The 20939-nt window shown below is 43.0% G+C and overlaps 1 protein-coding gene across 8 annotated transcripts in view; it reads left to right on the forward strand.

Annotated features, from left to right (window-relative positions):
* LOC133136751 (catenin delta-2-like) overlaps positions 1-20939 on the forward strand; it is a 193170-nt gene that overhangs the window by 74563 nt on the left and 97668 nt on the right. For 5 of the 8 annotated variants that reach the window (XM_061254459.1, XM_061254460.1, XM_061254462.1 and 2 more), the window contains 5 exons: positions 5246-5280; positions 6981-7100; positions 10171-10343; positions 12798-13302; positions 14880-15071. In XM_061254459.1, coding sequence (XP_061110443.1) covers positions 5246-5280; positions 6981-7100; positions 10171-10343; positions 12798-13302; positions 14880-15071 — 1025 coding nt within the window. The remainder of the gene's footprint in view (positions 1-5245; positions 5281-6980; positions 7101-10170; positions 10344-12797; positions 13303-14879; positions 15072-20939) is intronic. The other 3 variants (XM_061254461.1, XM_061254463.1, XM_061254466.1) reach the window with 1 other exon arrangement.

Consider the following 20939-nt stretch of genomic DNA (forward strand, 5'->3'; position numbering starts at 1 on the left):
TCAACTGTAGCATTTTAAAATTCTGGATTTAAACATGAGGAGCTCACCAGATCCCATATTATTCATGAAAATAGTAATGTTGCCAGATTTGGAAATGTTGTAAATGTGCATTACAGATGGAATAATTACCTAGTGCCAGTATACCTTGATATTATTCTTTGTTATTTTTCAGTTAACATCACTATCGCCTGTGGGCACCTTGCATTCGGCTCCATGTAGCCTGTCTGTCCTTCTGTCTGACTGACTGAACTAAAGGAATGAAGTAGCACTTGTGTGTAATGGTTGCTGTTGCAGTAAAGAACAGAGACATTGCAAAAAGGTTTTCAGTTGGATGGACTGAGCCTAAGGCTCTCACTGTGTTTCTCTCTTGTGCGCCCAATCAAACACTGTATTCCTTGTAATATAAGGGTGGGTGTTTTATAAAATCTCTTAGATTCACACAGACTGGTCTTTCCCCTGTACCCACATAAACCGTGGTACACCCATTCTAAGCAGATTTACAAACCTGCATAGCTTTGATGTGCTGAGCAATGGCTAATACCCCATTGTCGTACACCAAAAGGCTTGGCTAGATTAAAGTGCTTTTTGTACGCCAATTATTGTCTTTTAACTGGAGGAGTCATTAGGGGGACTCTGAGCACTCTTGTGACAGCAGGGTAGAACTCCAACAGGCTGGCGGCAGCCTCCTCTGGGGCCCAATGATTGGCTCATATTTCTGGCTTCCAGCACTATATCTGACCTTCGTCGTTCTGCTTGAGACCAGCTCTGCTGCAGCGAATCGCCTGGCTCTCCGAGCCATCATTATTTTATGCCGGTGACTTGCTTTTCTTTTTCATAATTCATGTGGTGACCAGGATTGATGCATTCTTAACCGTGGACACTTGAGAGTAAACTTTTAAAGGGACACAGCCTTTGTACCAGAAATACACACACAGAGAGTAGTACACGACTAATATGTAGACTGAATGAGAAATAGCACAACTCACATATTGCAGGGTGTTAACACACAGCTGCCAGCCTAACTGCAAGTTTGTCCTCTGCAAATAATAGTTAATTAAAGTTTTGACTTTAGTCTTAACTTGCTCAGATTTCTTCAATATAAATCAGTAATTCAGCTATGGGGATTTCCACCATGACATTTTATTTGTGTAAATGTAAATACCATTGCCCTCCCCACTGTTTCTAACATCTGCTGGAGTAAAGGCACTGTTTATTATAATTCATTGTCACAGCCATAAGCATGCTGACTCTTGTTTAAATGTTATTAGCTCAACAGCTGGATGGTTATGACTCACGATAAGCCCCTTGCTCAAGGGTAACAGGAAAGAGTCCCACATACAGTTTGACCAGTGCCCTAAACTCTGCTCGATGACCTAGCCTCTGCTGTATACCCATGGCTGCATGGCTATCTTACTGCTCCGGTCCATGTACTGCATCATCCATGTACTTTTCACAGTTAAAGTGCTTTATTGGCATGACAAATATTGTATTTGTATTGCCAAAGCATGGCAGGGAACATGCGAAACAGCAGGTCTCTCACCCTCTCTTTCTCTCTCTCACACACATATACACATACGCAATACGGACACACGCACACACCCACACACACACACAGAAAGCTGAACAGTTCCACCCAGAGGGAATGCAAGGGAAAGTGAGTCTCAGGAGCACAGCAGCACACATCTTGGGGGAGGGATCCACTGTCAGCTGTTTGTTTTCTTGTTGATTCTCAGAAACTGGGGATGGATGCAATGGGAAGCAAGGAGGAGCATGGTTGTGGAGGCAGTTGCCATGGAGACCATTTAATGGGCCTCCCTCTGGTACTTCGCAGAAGTGCTGTTGTTTCTGTGTGTGTGCGTGTGTGTGTGTGTGTGTGTCAGAGTTTGTGCGTACGCACACTGCACTTGTGTGACCATTTGAAGTGGACACTCCAGAACCTCTTTTCTCAGTGCAGTTTAGTCAGCAGTTTGTCCTTGTGTTTCTCATATCACACAGTAACCTGCCTTTTATTGGTTTGCTGCATCAAGCAAACACACAGGCTCAGAAAGAACCCGTCGAGTGTGTCAGAGGAATCGCTCCCTGTTGAGACGTCACCATGGTAACCTCCTACAGTTCTTTCCAGTGCAGGGGGAGAGCCCATCCTGCCCAGAACCCTTCATTCCCTCACCTGCAGTGTTCTGCCTCGTCTAATCCCGCCAATTAAACTGACTTGTTTTGTTTTGTTCTGAAGACGATGCCCCTATAATTAGTTGCTTGGGGTGAAAGCCTACTTGAGTTCATTTCAGCAATCCATTGAATGCAGGCCTGGTAATCTCCCTAGTTTCACAGAAAAAAATCTCACCGTGGCATTGTTGTGGCCTTTTGTTTGGTAATCCGTATTAACCCTGCAATAACAATCAGTAACAAAAGCACAGGACAGGCCTGAAACAGGACATACATTACAGTACAGAATATTGAATCTCTCTGTCTCTGAACACTCAGTAGCTGAATTTAATCAACATATTTTGACGGTTGACAGGCATCAAGGTTGTAGCCAGTGGGAAGTGTTCTCTAAGGAAGGTTTGAAATGAAAAGCTACACCGTAAGTTTGTGGGAAAATACAGTAGGTGTAGGTATGCAAGGCATCTCTGACTGTGATACAGTAGTTCCCTAGCTGAAACATTAGGGTTGTGTTAGGGAAGTTTGATGTGGTCTGACGTGGAAGAAACTTGAACAGAAATAGTGGGCCAGTTTTGAAATACCCAACTGTTCCTGTGGGCTGTAGATCAGACTCAGTGAAAGCTGCATTGGTGTGTCTGCCGTGGCATATGTTACAAAAGATTTGTATTCCTCTGTGCAACATAAAAAGAAACCTTTGACAAAGAGATACAAAGATGCTATGGGCATGTGCTTTATCATTCGTCTTATTCCATTTTGTAAACTTTCTGAAGCAGAATTTAAATGGCAGCATGCAATTCTGTTTTCTCCTGAACCAGCTTTTCTCATTTGTGGATTACAGAATATTAACTAAAAATAAGGGCTGGAGTACTGAAATACATGAATATAACATAATGTGAATGTTATATTGTTATATTGAATGTTTTCGATAAATGTTTTCAGAGGATTAAGAGTTTTCAGATATAATGAGTGGATTAAAATATTCAGCTGAGATTTTCAGCTGAAAAGTATATGGCTGCTATATAAAAATGTATTAGTGATCATAAGAGCAGTGGAATGCATGGTTAAGGTTAGCTAAACTATTAGAATGGCTCTCCATGAGAGCATAGGATGCATTCATAAGCAGTAAATAAACTGCAAATTTGTCAATAAATCGTTAATCGTTACCACTTCTGTTTTCAAAATATGGCTATATCACCCTCGAGCCAAAATGGTAAGCATGTAAAATAAGTGCCACGTGACACACACCATATGCCTATTTGGAGTAATTGACATCGGCATTTGTGAATATTGTGAATTGTGAATGTACAGTATGTATTTAGTAATGGCTATGAACGTCCAGTGTTTGTTCTATAGCTTGTGCAAAGGATAATTGTTGGAAAGCGCCCAACATTTGAAATGCGGTGGTGCAGATGCAGATTACATTAATCAGTCTCTACGCCGAATGTTGTGCTGCACTGTTTATCTGATTTGTCCTCCGCATCATTGCTCCCGGCTCTGTGGAGTCACGCTGAATTCAGCAGCAGGCCCGGAGACAGGACCTCTGCACTTCTGCTCCACTTAAGGCTGATGACGTAGCTTGCGGCTACCCTCTCCACCGTGCGCAGGCAGCGAACTGACAGTCTCTCCCCGTTTCTTTTTCCGCCCGGCGTCCGTCATCAGCGGCGCAGCCAGCTTCGCTTTCTCAGGCATGCTTCTCAATCGCGAGTCTAATTAAGCAAAGCGCTTGAGCTCACGGTAATCTCCCAGGCAACGATTACGAGTCAAACTGTACGGCGCCATTTCACACGGAGGTGTGGATCTTCATCGCACGTTGGGGTGTGATGTCATTACCACCTGCGCCTTAGCCGCGCAGCGTTTACGGAATCTGACTTCCTGTACGTGGGCAGAATTTGACTTTGAAGAGTAGCCTACGCTGGGACCGTCGATGGAGGTTGAAGAACATGGAGTAAATCGAGAGAGGGCGATAGAGGGAGATAGAGAGCGGTGGATAGGGACTCCTCCTGTCTTTCTGTGGGCTCCCCCATAAGGCCCCGCTCCTCGGTCGCTCCCTAAAGAGCGGGTGATGAACGAGCACTCCGGGAAAAATGCGTTACGCCGCCGTTAGCATGCAGAGCTGGGTTTTCCCTGGCCATCCGTCACTGCCCCATGACCAGGGAGCAGGGACGGGGGTGAATCTGGGCATTCCGCACACATTGGGTAGAGGAGCAGGGGACAGGGGAAATCGATGATAGCCACTGGGATGATGAAGAGGCCAGCAGCCGGTCCTACAGGGCAGCTGGAAAGGCCCCTCTGCCTTTCTCACACTTCGGCCATTTTGTTGGGCAACTGCCACGCAGAAACACATCTGGAATTAACAACTGTAAGGCACTGAACCTGGGTGTTCCTGAATTTCTAGCTTGGACAATCTCTTAACTGCTCATGCTAGGTTTTGAAACTGATGGTTTTTTGTCATTGATACTGTACAGAGTTTTGTGTTTGCTGGATTACATGGTTGTTTGTGTGAGAGCATCTGCCTCATTGCTATTCAGAGGAATTTTGGTTCTTTCATTTAAGGCAGTGAGAGAATATGTTATTTATATTGAATTATTATAAATGAATGATAAAGTACTTTCGCAAATTATAATGATGGCAGTGCATCATGGGCAAATTTGCTGTCAGTTTTGGTCTTGTGGTCGTGCCAGATACATGCAGGCCAAAAGGGTGAATACAACTGGTGGCTGGCAGCATACTGTATGTGCTTGTTCCACTGTAAAATGAAAATTATTATTTTATTACTGAGTGAGCTCTCTGAAATACACTGGGGAGTTTGCAGAAATACAATTACACATTTCAGATTTGGAGAAAAATGTAATCTGTTTTAGAAATGGTTAAAAGAAGATTTAAACCCACAACGCATTTACATTCTTGGCACATGCAACCGAACAAATTTATTGGGATTTGATTTCTCATTGAACCCCCGAAAGAGCCTTTTAAGTGCTTTTATCTTCTGCTTATGATTTTTATAGCTGTGATTATGTCTTGGATGGTGTGCGTTGTTCTGTGCAAGGCGCTTACTAACGGGAATTGTTTTTTTCATGTCTTGCAGTTCAGCAGACGAGCAGTTTCGCTGGAATAACCAAGGTATGTGTGTTTGTTATCTCTTTTTTATGTGTTGAGATATTACTACTTGTCTGTTGTTGTTTTTCCTGTTGTTTGGGATGAAAAGCTGCAGCACACTTGACCACAACTGCACAAACTGCTGCACTGAATGCCTGACCTCACAGCTTAGTAAAGTACTCCATGACTGGTCCATTTAGCTGCACTCCACAAATAAGACAGTCAGTGACTGGCTGAGCCAAGAACACTCTGTAGGAATAATCATCTTCAATACCAGTGCTTAAACAATGCACTGGATTTCTGATTTGATATCTGAGTTGATATTTTTCTTGGAGATTTTCATGCCTCCGAGAACTAACCACAAGCAGTTTAATTAAGCAACGCATTTTAATTAAATTGAGGATTTGTGGTTGTGATATGGTGCAATTGGATTTCTTAGCAGTTAAGGAGTAGGCTGAACATCAGGTGTTGTGTAGTATATGGACCTACAGTATATCATACATATCTTATGTGTATTATAATTGGTTTTCAGTTACTGTGTGCAGTGTGCATAGTAATTCTCTTCATTCCCAGTTATTACAAATTTTTGATTTATGAATGTTAATAATGACAAGACTTCCCCATCATTTATTAGCAATGTAAGGTTGTCTTCTGTCACGCATTGTTCTTATGACCCAAGCATGTCTGCTTTTAATAACAATGATTTAATTTCACTTTCATGAAAGGTGGTTTACATTGATAATTTGCACTTTTAAACCGTTTGTTCCTAAAAGTGAAATCTTCATCATCATTCATAATCTGGCATTTGTAAAATAATAAGGGCTGGGTTGTGAAGGTGGTGGGCACCGCCACACTGTTCTCTGACAGCCGTCAGCATCAGGCAGACCCCGAACGGCATCAGACCCGACCCTGTCACACACACAGTATGAAAGAGTTCAAACGGATTGACTGTTAAAGGGTAAAACATGACCTGAGAAACCCCCACTGGCTCCCTTAAACATCAAACGGCAGCGCTAAATGCGAGGATAAAGTGTGTGTCGCAGAGCGGCTAAAAAGACCTGCGGAACCATGGAGCTAATGCGCACTTCAGTCTCCAGCAGGCCAACAGAACTGTGAAGGAGAACATTTTAAAATGTCTATTTATTTACCTACTTTATCTCAGGGGGAAATGCATATCACAGGAATGGCGAAGACAAGCACAGACCTACGAATAACACAGCAGATTACAATAAAAAAACACGCTTCATGCACAAAGTGTGAACATGCAAATGCACGGCGCTGAATTTGTAGTTCTAATTTATATCTTGTATTCCTTTGATTTAGGTTCATATGCTTTGGCTTTTAAGCCAGAATGGATACATCGGGGACAGGGCGTGGGTGTACGCAAACAGCTGTTACTAGCTTGAGTTCCCTGACCATTCTCAGAGACGTGCCAGAATGCTGCCGGCTATTTTTGTCTCTTGATGCGCATAATTTAATTCTAAAATTACATTTCAAACATGATTATTGCACGGATTTGACCAACATTTCCTCATTCAACTTGTATGTACTGCATTCCATGGTCATTTCTATTGACTCTCGAACGATTACTAAAGATGAAAAAGACTATTATACCGAATTCTGCTGTTAGCTACGTATATCTGAGGAGAGTCTGTGCCAAGCTACTCACCGCTATACAAAGTGTGGGTAATTCCTGACTCCACACCCTTCTCCTGTGTTAACAGATGGAGGACAGAAAGACATTGAGGATGAACTGACCACTGGCCTGGAACTGGTGGATTCCTGCATCCGCTCTTTGCAGGAGTCTGGAATACTGGACCCCCAGGAATTTTCTGCAGGCGACAGTAAGGACAGAGTTTTTTTTATCTGGGGAGTCGGTACTGTTTGTGCAGGGAGGGGGCAGGCTTTAAGGACAAACATCGTCAACACTGGCTTTATTCCCTCTTTTGGTCTTTCCTCAAAGTGCCTCTAGTGGTAGAATGCTCTTACTGCACTGCAATAGCTACACATGCCAGTGACTAGTCTATTATTTTTTGTAACATTTTTGTAATGTTTCCTTAGAACCTAGGAAGTATAATCACACTGAATATTGTATATGTGGTATAAAATGTCATAGATGCACGCATCATCCAAATTGAAACCCTGGAACGATTTTGGTGAAGAATGAAAAACATGAATACACCAGTCCTACATTAAAAGATATATATCTGCCAAATTCATGGATGTGCAGAATTACACATTGGAAGTAAATTCCTGCAAATTGTGTCTGATTGAATATCAGGTGCATTAGATGCTCAAAAATCCTCAGTATTCAATGTCCTTGTTTATAGGGTTCCTCTCATTTCAAAAATGAAAAGATGCAGCTTTATAACTTTTTTGAATGGATTTCTTTGGCAGAATCCATTTGCGCACGTACCTGTCAAGACACATCAAGTGTCTGTCAAGGACCCTTTATGTAAATTATAGCTCACAATAGGCCAAGGTTTCTTTCATCCTCTCTAAAGTGCATCAAAGTAGGAAGAATAAAATCTCAAATAATTGCAACGAGGTAATCAAGTTTATATTCAGTCAGCTGAAAGGAGTGGGATAGTTTACTTGGAAATGGGCAAAAAATCTGAGGATTCTGAAAGAAAGATTTTGAAGCTGCCGTTTCTTCTGGGGATATTGGAAGGGATTCATGATAGCAGTCAGAACGCTCTGAACTTCTGAACAGCTCATTTGAATACAGCTACAGAGGATGCCAAATGTCTCATATATATGTTTTTCTGAAATTGATGATAAATGATAAAACGCATTTTTGGCAAATTTATGAGCCCATTTGTAGCTTCATGAACGGTTATACAGAGCCATACTCAGGGGTACAAAAAAAGGACGTGTTTAATCAGTCGTTTCCCATCTGGACTGATGGTACAGGCCATCACACTGTACACCAGAGCGTCTTTGGGGAAACGTTGTCTGACTCCATCAAATCAGACCTCTCTTCTCCTGGTGTAAGGTGGCCGTACCCCGCTCCCTGAAAGAGTGGCTGTATTTCTGCTGTTGACAGACTCATACATGCAGCGCCTTCCCATCAGGACGTGAAAATGAGGAGCTCGTTCCCAGGCCGGCGTTAGTGTTTAGCGGTTAGCGCCAGGTGTAAATCCAGTGAGAGGTGTGACCGCAGCCGGGCGGGGGGGTTGGTGTGGGTGACCGGGGGGGGGTGGGGGCTGTGTGCCGCGGGCTGCTATCCAGCGCTCAATTCCCTCCGTCACAAAAGGAGGTCATATGGGCAGCCTTGGTCTAATGCCAGTGTCATTCCCACACGGATATCTCACAGACGGCTTTAAAGGCACCAAAAGGTGCTTCTGGGAGTAAATAAAAGGCGGGAAAAGTGTGTGTGTGGATGAATCAAGTATTCACAGACGAGCCTCCCTGGGCCCACTGACCTACAGGAGTGTGTGTTTGACATTATTATGGATGGATGTATATATTGTACACTCAGTGAGCACTTAGGAATTCATTAGACTTATTTTTTTGACTTATTGGTCTTCTGCTGCTGTAGCTGCATACCACTGTTGTAATGTATCATTATTTGCATTTATGTCACCTGCCAGCTTTGACCAGTCTGGCCCTTCTCCTCTGACCTCTCTCATTAACAAGCCGTTTCTGTCTGCAGAACTGCTGCTCACTGGATGTTTTGTTTTTTTCTCACTATTCTAGAGACTAGAGACTGTTGTGCATAAAAACCCATGAGATCAGCAGTCAAATACTCAAACCACCCTGTCTGGCACCAACAATTATTCCACGATCAAAGTCACTTAGATCACATTTGTTCCCCATTCTGACATTTGGACTGAAGAACAGCAGTTTTGATGATTAAATATTTGCATTAACAAACTGGTGTACAGGTCTGCCTAATAAAGTGCTCACTGAGTGTATATACACACACATGCACACACACACACACACATACACATACACACACATACAAATCTCTGGGGACTCTACCAAGACTTGGTGGTTTTCATTATTTATCAAGGATTAATGGGAATATTGCAATTATGATAGTCCAATTACACATCTTTTTCAAGAGTACATTATTCAGAAGGGGAGCTCATTAGGATGACATTCCCACCACAGTCACCAGACCTGAACCCAATCGAACATCTGTGGGAGAAATGAATCTATGGGATGTGATGAGAAAGTGCAGGGTTGAAACAGAAGATGGCGTGTTGCAGAAGCTGTCTGACTCAATGACAAAATGAAGGTGGTAATCAAAGCGAAAGGCAGACACACCACATGCTAACAATTTCTGAGCTTACACATTTTTTTGGGATTATGACAAATTAATGTATTTTTAAGTATAAACATAGTATCATAATTGTATTAGCCCGTGGCCTTGATATACAGTATAATGAAAACAATAAATTCTTGGCAGTTTCCTGTGACCTTTGCTACCCACTGTATAGTCTCTATGTGTGTCTGTTATGTGTAGCAATGCCCTGTCCCTGGGTTTTATTAGCAAAGACCTTTTTTTACTTATGATGATGTCTAAAAAAAACTGAATTGAATGTCAGTATTTAATTAGGTGGCTATTTTCCAAGAGCGGCACGAGGTGCCCTTTAAGTAGGAGTGCACTGCGCTGTGAATTAATTGAGTGCTTTGATGAGGGCGGCCATTGCTGGGCTTGCACACTCCGCAGTGGGGAAACCATTATGAGCGTGTGAACTAATAGTGCAAGGCTTTCCCTGGGAGAGTAAGTGGTGTTAATTCTCACTTGGCACTGGGGTAAGCGATGGAAAGGGGCTGATATGAAATGGAAACTTTTTTGGCAGCAGCCAGTGATTTCTGATTGCCTTCATTGTCAGACTCGTTTGGACAACACGTGAGCGCTCTAAAAGTCTGTCTTTTGTCTTTGCTCCTTCTTCATTGCAGGGCCCAGCCTGCTATCCCAGAGTGCGCTGCAGCTGAACTCCAACCCGGACGGCTCGTTCCCGTACACAGCCAGCTACCACAGCAGCCAGACCCTGGCTCTGAGTGACTCATCCACCTCACAGGCCCCAGCGCGGAGCGGTCAGGCAGGCGGAGCGGTCCACAGCTACAACCAGGTCAGATCCGCGGTTCTGCTGCGGTCTCTCTGTGTGAACGGCTGTGGATGTTCTCAGCATGCAGCAGTGGGAGAGAGGGAGGAGGGGTGGAGGGCGAGTGAGGGGGGAGAGGGGGGAGAGGGAGAGTGAGTGGGAGATGGAGGGGGGGGAGAGAGAAAGAGGGGAGGGGAGAGAAAGTGAGAGGAGGGGAGGAGATGAAGGGAGAGAGGGGGTGGAGAGAGAGGGACAGAGAGAGAGAGAGAAAAAGAGACCTGAGTGTTACCTGGTGTTTCATATTTTCCTTGCCATGCTTTGGCAATACAAATGTTAATTTTGTCATGCCAATGAAGCAGTTTGAATTACAGTTTTGAGAGAGCAAGAGGGTGGGGGTTTGTGGGCACTTTGAGAGAGAGAGAGAAAGCGAGAGAGGAGGGCAACAGAGAGGGAGGAGAGAGTGACAGCGCAGAGACCCACTGGTGGGAGAGAAGGAGAAAGAGAGAGCTTTATAGATACTCATGGGAATGAGAGAAATATAGAGGCAGAGGGAGAGTGAGAGAGAGAGAGAGATACCAGGTGAGTGAGTGATAGGGAAAGAGAGAAAATTTGAATATCTTTCACGGGTAAATAAGCGAATCATAGCGAGAGGTTTCATTTATCAGCATGCAGTAGAGAGATAGCGTACTCATAAATCTAACGGACGAGGACTTTATTGGTTTATTTGAGTTTGGCTGTCAGATGCTGTTCAGTATTCCAGCAATTCAGCATGCATCAGTGAACGCCTGTGCTGTATTTTGTGTGTGTGTGCGTGCATGCGTGTGCGTGTGTGCGTGTCTGTGCGCATGCATGGAAGTCATTTTATACATTTCGTTTGTGACTTTTCATTGTTTTCTTTACACCCAGATACAGACTGTATTAGCTTTTGTATATTTTTGTAAGTTGGATAAGCTAAGCCTTTTGGAATCATAGTCATTGAAAAGCCATTAGAAAGGAGGTAGCTGTGGGTCAGTTATCATTTCCCTAACAGAGTATACAGACAGGCTGAGTCTAGAAAGAATTCAACAGTCAGCAAGATTCAATTCAGTATCCTGCCATATACATAGATCTTCCTCCTATCGTCCATCTGCCCTACACACATACAGTACACACCCACCCACACACACACACACACACACATACAGTACACACACACACCCACACACACCCACACACACACATACAGTACACACACACCCACACACACACACACACACACACACACATACAGTACACACACCCACCCACCCACACACACACATACACATACACACACACATACAGTACACACACACATACACACATATATACAGTACACACACACTAAAACACATGCACACATGCTCATACTAATGTGTTGCTGAATTGCCATTGCACATTTAGAAACACTGTAAGAATTAGCTCCAAATTTCATCAGCAAATAAATGATGAATGTGTTTTTAAAAATGTATTAATTCATCCACGGTTAGACAAATTGAATTTCAGGGTTTTTTTCCAATGTGAATTAGTGAAAATCATGTACTTTATAGGCTATATTTTTGTTGTCGAAAGTGCACCAAGTAACATTAATTTCAATTAAGAATTGTTATCACAATTTGATGCAATTTGACACTTTAATAAATCCATGCATCGGTGTGTGCAGGTGTGTGTGTGTTCTCTGAGTTATTTGGCATGATCTATTCCTCTCTCTCATAGTGTTCTGCCTGCAGTTTTGGAGACAGTAAGAAGCTGCTGACAGTCCATAGAGACTCCATGCCTCAGAGAGACTTGAAACATGTATTTTTATAATAAGGAAACATTAAGCTCAAGATTACCACAGCCGGAAAGGGGTGTGACTCATTTTTTCAGAGTTTCTCATAACGTTCTACATGCCACATCAAAAAACAGAGCAAAACAATGCATAACCACCCTGCAAGAAAAATATCATCTGACCCAGATATTCAAATTGAGCAGAGAAAAACAAAACCAACTTGACCTCTATAGCATTATAGAGTCTTCACATTAATTTCACCAGAAACGCATTTGCATATAAATACACGCTCTGAGGATTCCATGTTTATAAATGCATGCCTTCTATTCAGTGTTTTTGGGTATTCTGCTCCTCAATAGGATCAGAGTGGCATTACATTTTACTCCAGTGATGTCATCATATATCAGGGGGCAATAACCTTGGCATCATCAAGTCATTCCTCATTTTTTTGTCTGTTTCTTTTCGCATTCAGTCCACATTCATTCCAGAAACATCAACCCCTCGAAGTCAGAGACCTTGACATTTTTACTCAATAGGAATGTCGTTGAATTAGGAATACATGCTTTGTACTGCTCTGCTCTGCTCATTCGGGAATGTAAAGCGATACCAAAGGCATTCACTTCTTTGTAACCTCTGCTATAATGCGAAGCAGACCTTTTGAATCAGGGACGTGGTCGCCGCTTGTTTCCTAGGTGACGTCTAACCGAGCGGCCCAGCTGGCGGGCGGTGGCGACCCCCAGTCGCGCGACTCGTTCGCGCCCAGCCACGGGAGCGCCTTCCACATGCCGGACACGCAGCCCACGTCCACGCCCTACTACTCCTGCGCCACCCTGCCGGCCCAGCGCGTCAGCTCCCCCCTGTCCCTGCAGGCCACCGGCTCCCCCACCAAACTGCACCGGCTGGGCTCGGCCTCGGACGCCCCCGGCTACGCCACGCTGGGCCGCGTCTCCTCCTCCTCCCCCAAGCAGTCTCCCGGCCGGCTGGCCAAGTCCTACAGCACCAGCTCCCCCATCAACATGGCAGCCTCCTCGTCCCCGCCCGCCTGCGTCGCCTCCCCCCTGCACCAGATGAGCTCGGCTGTGGGCAGCTACGCCACGCTGTCCCCCACCAAGCGCCTGGTGCACTCCTCCGACCAGTACAAGATCTCCCACGAGCTGTACGCCAACGCCACCCTGCAGAGGCCCGGCAGCCTGGCAGGTGAGTGAAACTGAGCACCATTCCTGCTGCTGATCACCTGTACTCCAAGGATTCTGTGCTAACTGCACTTTCATACCATGCGTCTTATAGCAGAGCCATGAACAGGGGCTTCATTATAACAGAGCCAGGATCACAGGCTAAAGCATGTTGTTATAGCACAGCCATGAAGAGGGGCTAAAGTGTTATAGCAAAGTCATGAACAGATGCTAAAGTGTTATAGCAGAGCCATGGACAGAGGCTAAATTGGTTTAGCAGAGCCATGAACAGAGGCTAATGTGTTATAGCAGAGTCATAAACAGAGGCTAAAGTGTTATAGCAGAGACATGAACAGAGGCTAAAGTGTTACAGCAGTGAGCTGAGAGCACTGACCAGTCTCTAGTAAAACCTTGACTGTGGGTTGAGTATCTTTTTCTCTCTTTGTCTGCTTGTACTGATGTCTGCTGGCACAGAGTTAATGTGGGTCACGTATTGTAGATGACAAAGAAAATGAACGATAGATAGAAATACATGGAGGAATGGAAAGGAAGAGGCAGGCAAAGATGGCAGAGGAGACAAAAGCAAGGAGAGCCAGCAAGACGGTAACACAAGAGCAAGAGTGTGAGAGAAAGAGAGAGTTATAGAGAGAGAGAGATACAGACTGAGAGAGAAAAAGAGATGTATCGTATGGTTTCAGTGAGCTCTTAATTATCCCAAAGGATCTCCGCAATGCCAGAGGCTTGCGGTGAGTCTCCAGGAGGACTCTGCTGGCTGGCTCTGATAAGCTTATTAAAGGGAGAAAGGGGGTCCGTTTCCCACTGTGTGTAAATGGAGGAAATTACATTATGCTGAAAACAAATAGGTCCCGCAAGAAAGAGAGGGAAAAAAATCTCCTTCCTGGTGCAGAACACTTGCCGACAAGAGTCTCATTTGCTGCTTCTGTTGACTGCTGGTTCCCCCCCCGAAACAGAGCTCAGTGGTTTGTTCTCGTTTATCATAACCTGCAGTTGAGGGTCCCCGTGGTCTGTCACATTTTCAAGGTGAACTTTGACCTGTGTCTCAATGGGAAATGTCTGCAGTAAATGGTTTTGGAAAGCTCCGGTGTGGTATAGAGGTCCAGCGATCTCCTGTGGTTTCGCCGGTCCTTAATCTTGTGTGGGTGGAGAATCCATATGACCTGAATTCCTCTGAACTGCAGCAGAATTGGAAAAAAGTTAAATAAGAGTGAAACATTTCAAACTGAGATGAGTACATGTTTTCCCCAGCGTTGTGGTAAATACATACACATGGTAGTAAGGTTTTTTGTAGGTGCAATAATGATGAAATTCTATTTTCTATCCATTTTTCTTTATTATAAATAAAGCATATTTTGAAAGAAAAAAACATACCATTTTGTTATTCTATGTTGTTCAGAATTGAAGCATTAATATGGCATTTGGTTGTTTAGACTGTGAACGAACGCAGGGTGATTTAAAAAACTGACAGCACATATCCGCCTGGGGCCCCTGCTTGGGATACAGTATCTGTGCCCGGGATTTGAACTGGCAGCCTCCTGGTTATCTGCGATGTGGATACATGCTGCTGCTCTTTTCTCCGAACAGGGTCCAGGGGCTCGTACAGCAGCCAGCACAGTCACCTGGGGTCGGAGCTGCGACCCCTGCAGTCCCCCGAACACCACATCGACCCCATCTACGAGGACCGGGTGTACCAGAAACCCCCCCTCAGGAGCCTGAGCCAGAGCCAGGGTGAGCCACTGCCCCCAGGGCACCCCGGGGTCTACCGCACCAACACGGGTATAAGCACAGCTCATTTAACACCAGTGTGTACAGCACATTTAACACCAGTGTGTACAGCACATTTAACACCAGTGTGTACAGCTCATTTAACACCAGTGTGTACAGCACATTTAACACCAGTGTGTACAGCACATTTAACACCAGTGTGTACAGCACAGTGTGTACAGCTCATTTAACACCAGTGTGTACAGCACATTTAACACCAGTGTGTACAGCACATTTAACACCAGTGTGTACAGCACATTTAACACCAGTGTGTACAGCTCATTTAACACCAGTGTGTACGGTGTATTTAACACCAGTGTGTACGGTGTATTTAACACCAGTGTGTACAGCACATTTAACACCATTGTGTTCAGCACATTTAACACCAGTGTGTACAGTGTATTTAGCACGTAGGAGTTTTATTTATTGGTGTTCTGAGGGCAGCATTACATGTGATTGGTTCTATCAGGCAGCGAACGTATTATTCAACGGCTGGTTGGGGGCATTCAGGGATCTGTCAGGGATAATATCCTGGTTGCTTGAAATTAGTGCAATCTAGTGCCAAATGCAGAATTACGTAGAGAAAAGAACTGAAGTCGGTACACTTGCATTATGTTTCTAAATTACGTTAATGTATTTCTGTCACTATATATTACATTTCCTAATGCCTGAGGTAATTCTCCCAAAAACATAGTGCGTAATATATCTAGTGCACTGAACTTATTTGTGTTGAATAAATTGGTGCATTAGGCAAAAGATTTGGCCCTCACATCAGGGCCTGTTTTTATGTATTTAACACATTTATCCACTCTCTTGAAATTGGGTGGATACTGGGCGGTGAAGATCTCCTCTTCCTAACAGAAAGTCACACATTGCACTTTGGCAGGAGATTTTGAGCTGAGTGACGGTGTGAGGGCATTCCTGAGGGAGAGGCAGAGTGCTCTCTTACAGCTTAAATACAGGCCATCATTCAGTGGCCTTTTCTGAAGGCACAGGCAAACGCACACCCTGGAGACTCCATTTTGTTTCACATTTGCAGTTTCCTACCTGGAAATTCTGCTACCGTCAGGAAATCTGCTGTGGAGAGGCACTTTAGGTCTGCGTGGAGGCTCCAGTGTCTCCAGCCTGCCTGCATCCTGCCGTCCCGATGAGCTCGGATACTGACTCAACAACCTATTTTACAGACTTACTGCAATTAATCTTTCAGCTCTCAGTTACCCCGGCCTGCCCTTTTTGTGTCATTAAAAACAGAACAGCTTAGAGATTTTTCTTCGCTTGCTTTTGGTGTGACTTCATCTGCTGGCAGTAACAAGAATGTTTGATTGCTTTCCCAAAAGTGAAGGTCTTTTATTTTGATGGCCATGCTTAAAGCTAGACCCAGACAAATCAATGGTTGAATTACATAGCATTTAAGTAAGCATGGCTGGAATGTGCACCCAGACAAACGAGGTCGAGACTGATGGAAAACAGGATAAAAAAAAAAGAAAGTTGCACACTGCACTCTCCAGCGGAGATTATATTATTGGAATTGGAAAATCACCAGCTTTCCTTCGTCAGGGTGAAAAGAGCAAGTCTGTGTTATGAACAGACAAATGGCTCCTAGTAGAGAGCTGTCGATGTCAGTCACATGCGCAAATTAGTAGCAGGTGCTGAAATTGCTAACAGGTGCTCGTTAACATGATTGGCATGCTTTAGTCGCGCTCTCTTCAGGTAGAAACATCATCGATCACATCACACCACAAGTTCCTTCAACTGTACATACATGACGCGAGAATGCCCAGCCAGCGAACGCATGCAGCACGCTGCGATTTCATATACAGTGTGGCTCGCACTTCCAGGGCAGCCAGTGTGCTCTGATACATGAAGTGTGTTCGCACATTAAGTCGAAGCAGTGTGCTTTGATGCACAGTGCATTCGCACATCAAGTGCACACAGTTTGCTTTGGTGAGCGAAACGTGTTCACACAGCAAGTCTGTTATGCTTCAGTAGACTATGTGTGATAACGAGTTGAGTCATTTAGTTGCCGGATGCTTGTTGTTGCTTGTTGTTTGGGTTCACTGAATGTTTTTCATATAATTATTTTTGGCCCAAGGCAAGCCCTTGTTCAGAATTGTTTTTCTTCACCAACCACCAGTTTTTTCCACAAGATTAAAAACATTGAAATATGTTAGTCTGTTGAGTAAGACTAATTACCAATTCTTTAGGTTCATCAGATCCTCTCCTGGACGTTCCACCCTCTCTGTCTCTTAGTGACAGCAGGTTTCTTCTGTTGACAGGAGTTTACAGTGCTATATTACATTACAGAAATGAATTGTTATGGTACTGTACTTGGTCAAATTGTGCTTTGGTACTTTACAATTTGATGCATTTTCATTCTATTTGGCTTCAGTGGTAGAGAGACAGAACTTTAAATGGTAAGAATATGGAGCTGATTATGTGGTGAGCCACAAACTATCTGTGGTCTGAGCTCTGCGGAGTCATTGGGGAATAATATGTGAAAAGGTCTCCCAGAATCCCCTGTTCTTCCCGTGCCATCTTTGTACCTTTATACGCTCAATCCCTGAGAGCAAATGAAGGTGGTGTCTGCTGTCAAGCTATGGGAGTCAGCTGCAGAACTGTAAGTTACAGTGCGCTCCATAAGTATTTGGACAGTGGTACAATTTCTGTTCTTTTCGCTCTGTACTCCAGCACATCGGATTTTAAATGAAACTATGAATAATGAGGTTGAAGTAGAGACTGTTACCTTTAATTTGAGGGCATTTATATCCATATCATATAATTTGTGAAGTGATTAAATACATCTGACTATTCATAAATAGCTGAGAAGCCAACTGTCCCAATGCTTTTGGTCCCCTTATATGGGGGAACTATGTATTGTAAAAGGGATGTAATTCCTACACAAATCTCCTGATATGGATGTAAATAGCCTCAAATTAAAGGTGACAGTCTGCACTTTAACCTCGTTTATTGTTTCTCATTCAATTCATTGTTTCATTTCAAATCCGATGTGCTGGAGCACAGAGCCAAAAGAACAGAAATTGTACCACTGTCCAAATACATATGTACTGCACTGTACAAAAGACATAAGTCATATAAAATAAGAACCTTGCAGCATTGATCACAATGATAATGCTTTGTTTCTTCAGAGGGTGCGTATCATAATTTAAATTATGAATGAGTAATCAAAATTGTGTGACAGTTTGTTTTGGTTTTGTTCAGACGGTTAGGACTGATGGATTTCAAACTCTTCGCTTAGACTATATTAAACCCTCACAGTAAAATTGAAAGTGTTAAATCAACACTTACATGGTGCATACTATTGTACTACGTATATACTATTTACTGTTATACATTGTGCTGTGCTGTCAGTAGTTGTACAGCCTGTCGCATATGGTATGATGTTTTTCCTTTAGTTCTGTGTTCTGCTTTGTGAGGTAACTGAAGGTGTGGCACTCATGTAGGCTTAAAAATTAACGGTGAGTGGACTATTGGTCTGTTGGCTCAGACTGAAGAAACAAACCACCTTCTCATTCCTTTCAAGCACGTCTCTAAATTGCATGTGTACTTTGCTTTAAAACCCCACTTATACCAACACGGTATTCCAACAAAGTCGAGCCAGTCTGCGTGTGGATGCCAGTGAAAGTGAAAGGGTTTTTTTAAGTAAAGGGATTAAGACAGATTTTAAGTATATGAGGCTGTGGAGAATTACTAAATTAAGTGAGCTCTGTGGAGCAGCATATTGTCTGAAGACAGCTCTTTAAGGCACGTATTTATTGAGAATGACTGAATTAAGACGGCTTTGTAGAATGCTGTCCTGGAAGATGACTGGATTAAGACGGGTCTATAGGGCAGGCTATCTTGGACAATAACTGAATTAGGACAAATCTTAACCCTTCTGCCAAAGTCAAACTGTTTATCTGCAGCCTGACTCTGTCAATGCCTTTCCCAAGGGCTGTGTATCAAAGCTGTCCCACGCTTAGCTGTCTGAACAGGAATGAATAAAACATTCTCACACTGTACCTCCCTCTCTGCCGGGCAGCTGTTGTCAGACCTACTACAATATTTGTCTTTTATTTTAAAGGGTGTTTGTTTTTTTGTTTGTTTTTGTCAAAGATTGTGCTGTGAATGACAGATTTGGGAAACCTAGCCCAGTGCATGTTGCATGTTGTTCTTATCATGCATAGTTTAATATTTTTGGATCATGAAGAGGAAGAGAAGGAATTAGTGACTGCAAAGATACGGAACAAAGTTTATTTTTCTGATTAATGTGAAGCAGATTTTTGAGAATTGTCTACCATTTGAGCAAGCCTCAGTTCTATTTTGCTCTATTTTTCTCCAGAAATAACACGCTTACAGGCTTCCCTTGTGATTGGATTAGACTGACTGGCTGGGCCCAGTAGTAACAATTTATATTTTTCTCTCAGTTCTTTTGCACTGTTATTTGCTATATATGGCTATATATAAATCCATAACAATCAGCTAAATGTTGTTTCCCAAATCTACACAAAGACAAGCTGAATTTGGATTATTGGGCCTTTACCAGGTGAAGAATTGTTGTCCCTATTGGTTTATAGTCCTAAGGATTGGCCAATGATAAATGGCCCCGGTCTGAAATGGGCCAATGTTACAGCTTCATGGGTAGGGAACTGGACTTACAGCTCTGAGGTTGTAGCTTCAGGTCCCCGGGGGATAGTGCTGTTAAAGCCATCAACACATACAAATAGTGAATAGTGTCAGTGGTTTGTAAAAAAGAATGTCAGGTTGATCCGGATAAGAGTAACTGCTCTATTCCTAAAATGTAAATGCAACAGTGATGCTGTTTTTGGTCACATTTACTGAGCAGTTTCTTTGGAACTATTTTACCAACTGTTTTTAACAGATATTTTTCCATGAAAGATCTGAGAAATGAATGTAGTACAGTGATTTATATAAGTCGATAGAAGTAACTTCCTAATGGAGAAATGAGACATCAATGAGACATGTTTTAATGGCCCACAAAGTCATAAAACATAATGAAATGTTTTCAGCCCTGAACATGCACAAATGTGCCTTTTCTAATACATGATTGTTTAAAGGGGGTGCGTAGCCGTATGAAGAGTCCATCTAGACAAATCAATTTGTAAAAGTATTCTTTTTCTTGAGTACACCTCTTCAAATGCCAAAGAAAATGTTTTTTATGGGATTTATCAATTCCTAAATCTTCCTTCAAAGGACTTACCTGACTTTCTGTGAAGTTCATTTTCTGAGAATGTCCAGTATGGAAACAATTTCAAGGTTAGTGCTGATAATATTTCAGTATTATCATATTTCAGTATTGCCGCGTACCCTTTTGGCAGACTGCAGACAGCTTAGCTTGGAAGCTGTACTGTGGGTGAAGTCTGTCACAGAATATGTAGGATGGTGGATACAGGAGCTAGAATAACTGAGAGACCCTATATAATCCTATCATGTTTGAATGCAGTCACTGTTCACTGCAAAATTGAGAAAGTATGAATTTCTTTTGGCTTTTTTCAAGCAGGGAGGGGAAAGTAACACTGTGACTCCAATTTGGCATCAAATACACAATATATTTACTTCTTACTTTTTCTTTAATGAAATACATTGAGTTATTATCATTTATTATTATTTCCATGACACCATAAACCTTGTGTGTGAAATGTATTCACGACAGCAGACCTAGCTTAGCACAGCATTTTAGAAGGTCAGTAAAATGTAATGACATGACACAGCAGCCAAAAAATAACTATGGTAACCTAATTAAAACAATGGGAATTAGGCTTGTGAACTTTTGTAATGACAAGCCATCAGCTCTGTACGTGTAATGCAGCTGAATCTGCAGCAGTAAAATTGGAACTGATAAATATCTTGTTCCATAAACTG

The sequence above is a fragment of the Conger conger genome, chromosome 9 (genome assembly GCF_963514075.1).
Source record: "Conger conger chromosome 9, fConCon1.1, whole genome shotgun sequence".
Lineage (NCBI taxonomy): Eukaryota > Metazoa > Chordata > Actinopteri > Anguilliformes > Congridae > Conger > Conger conger.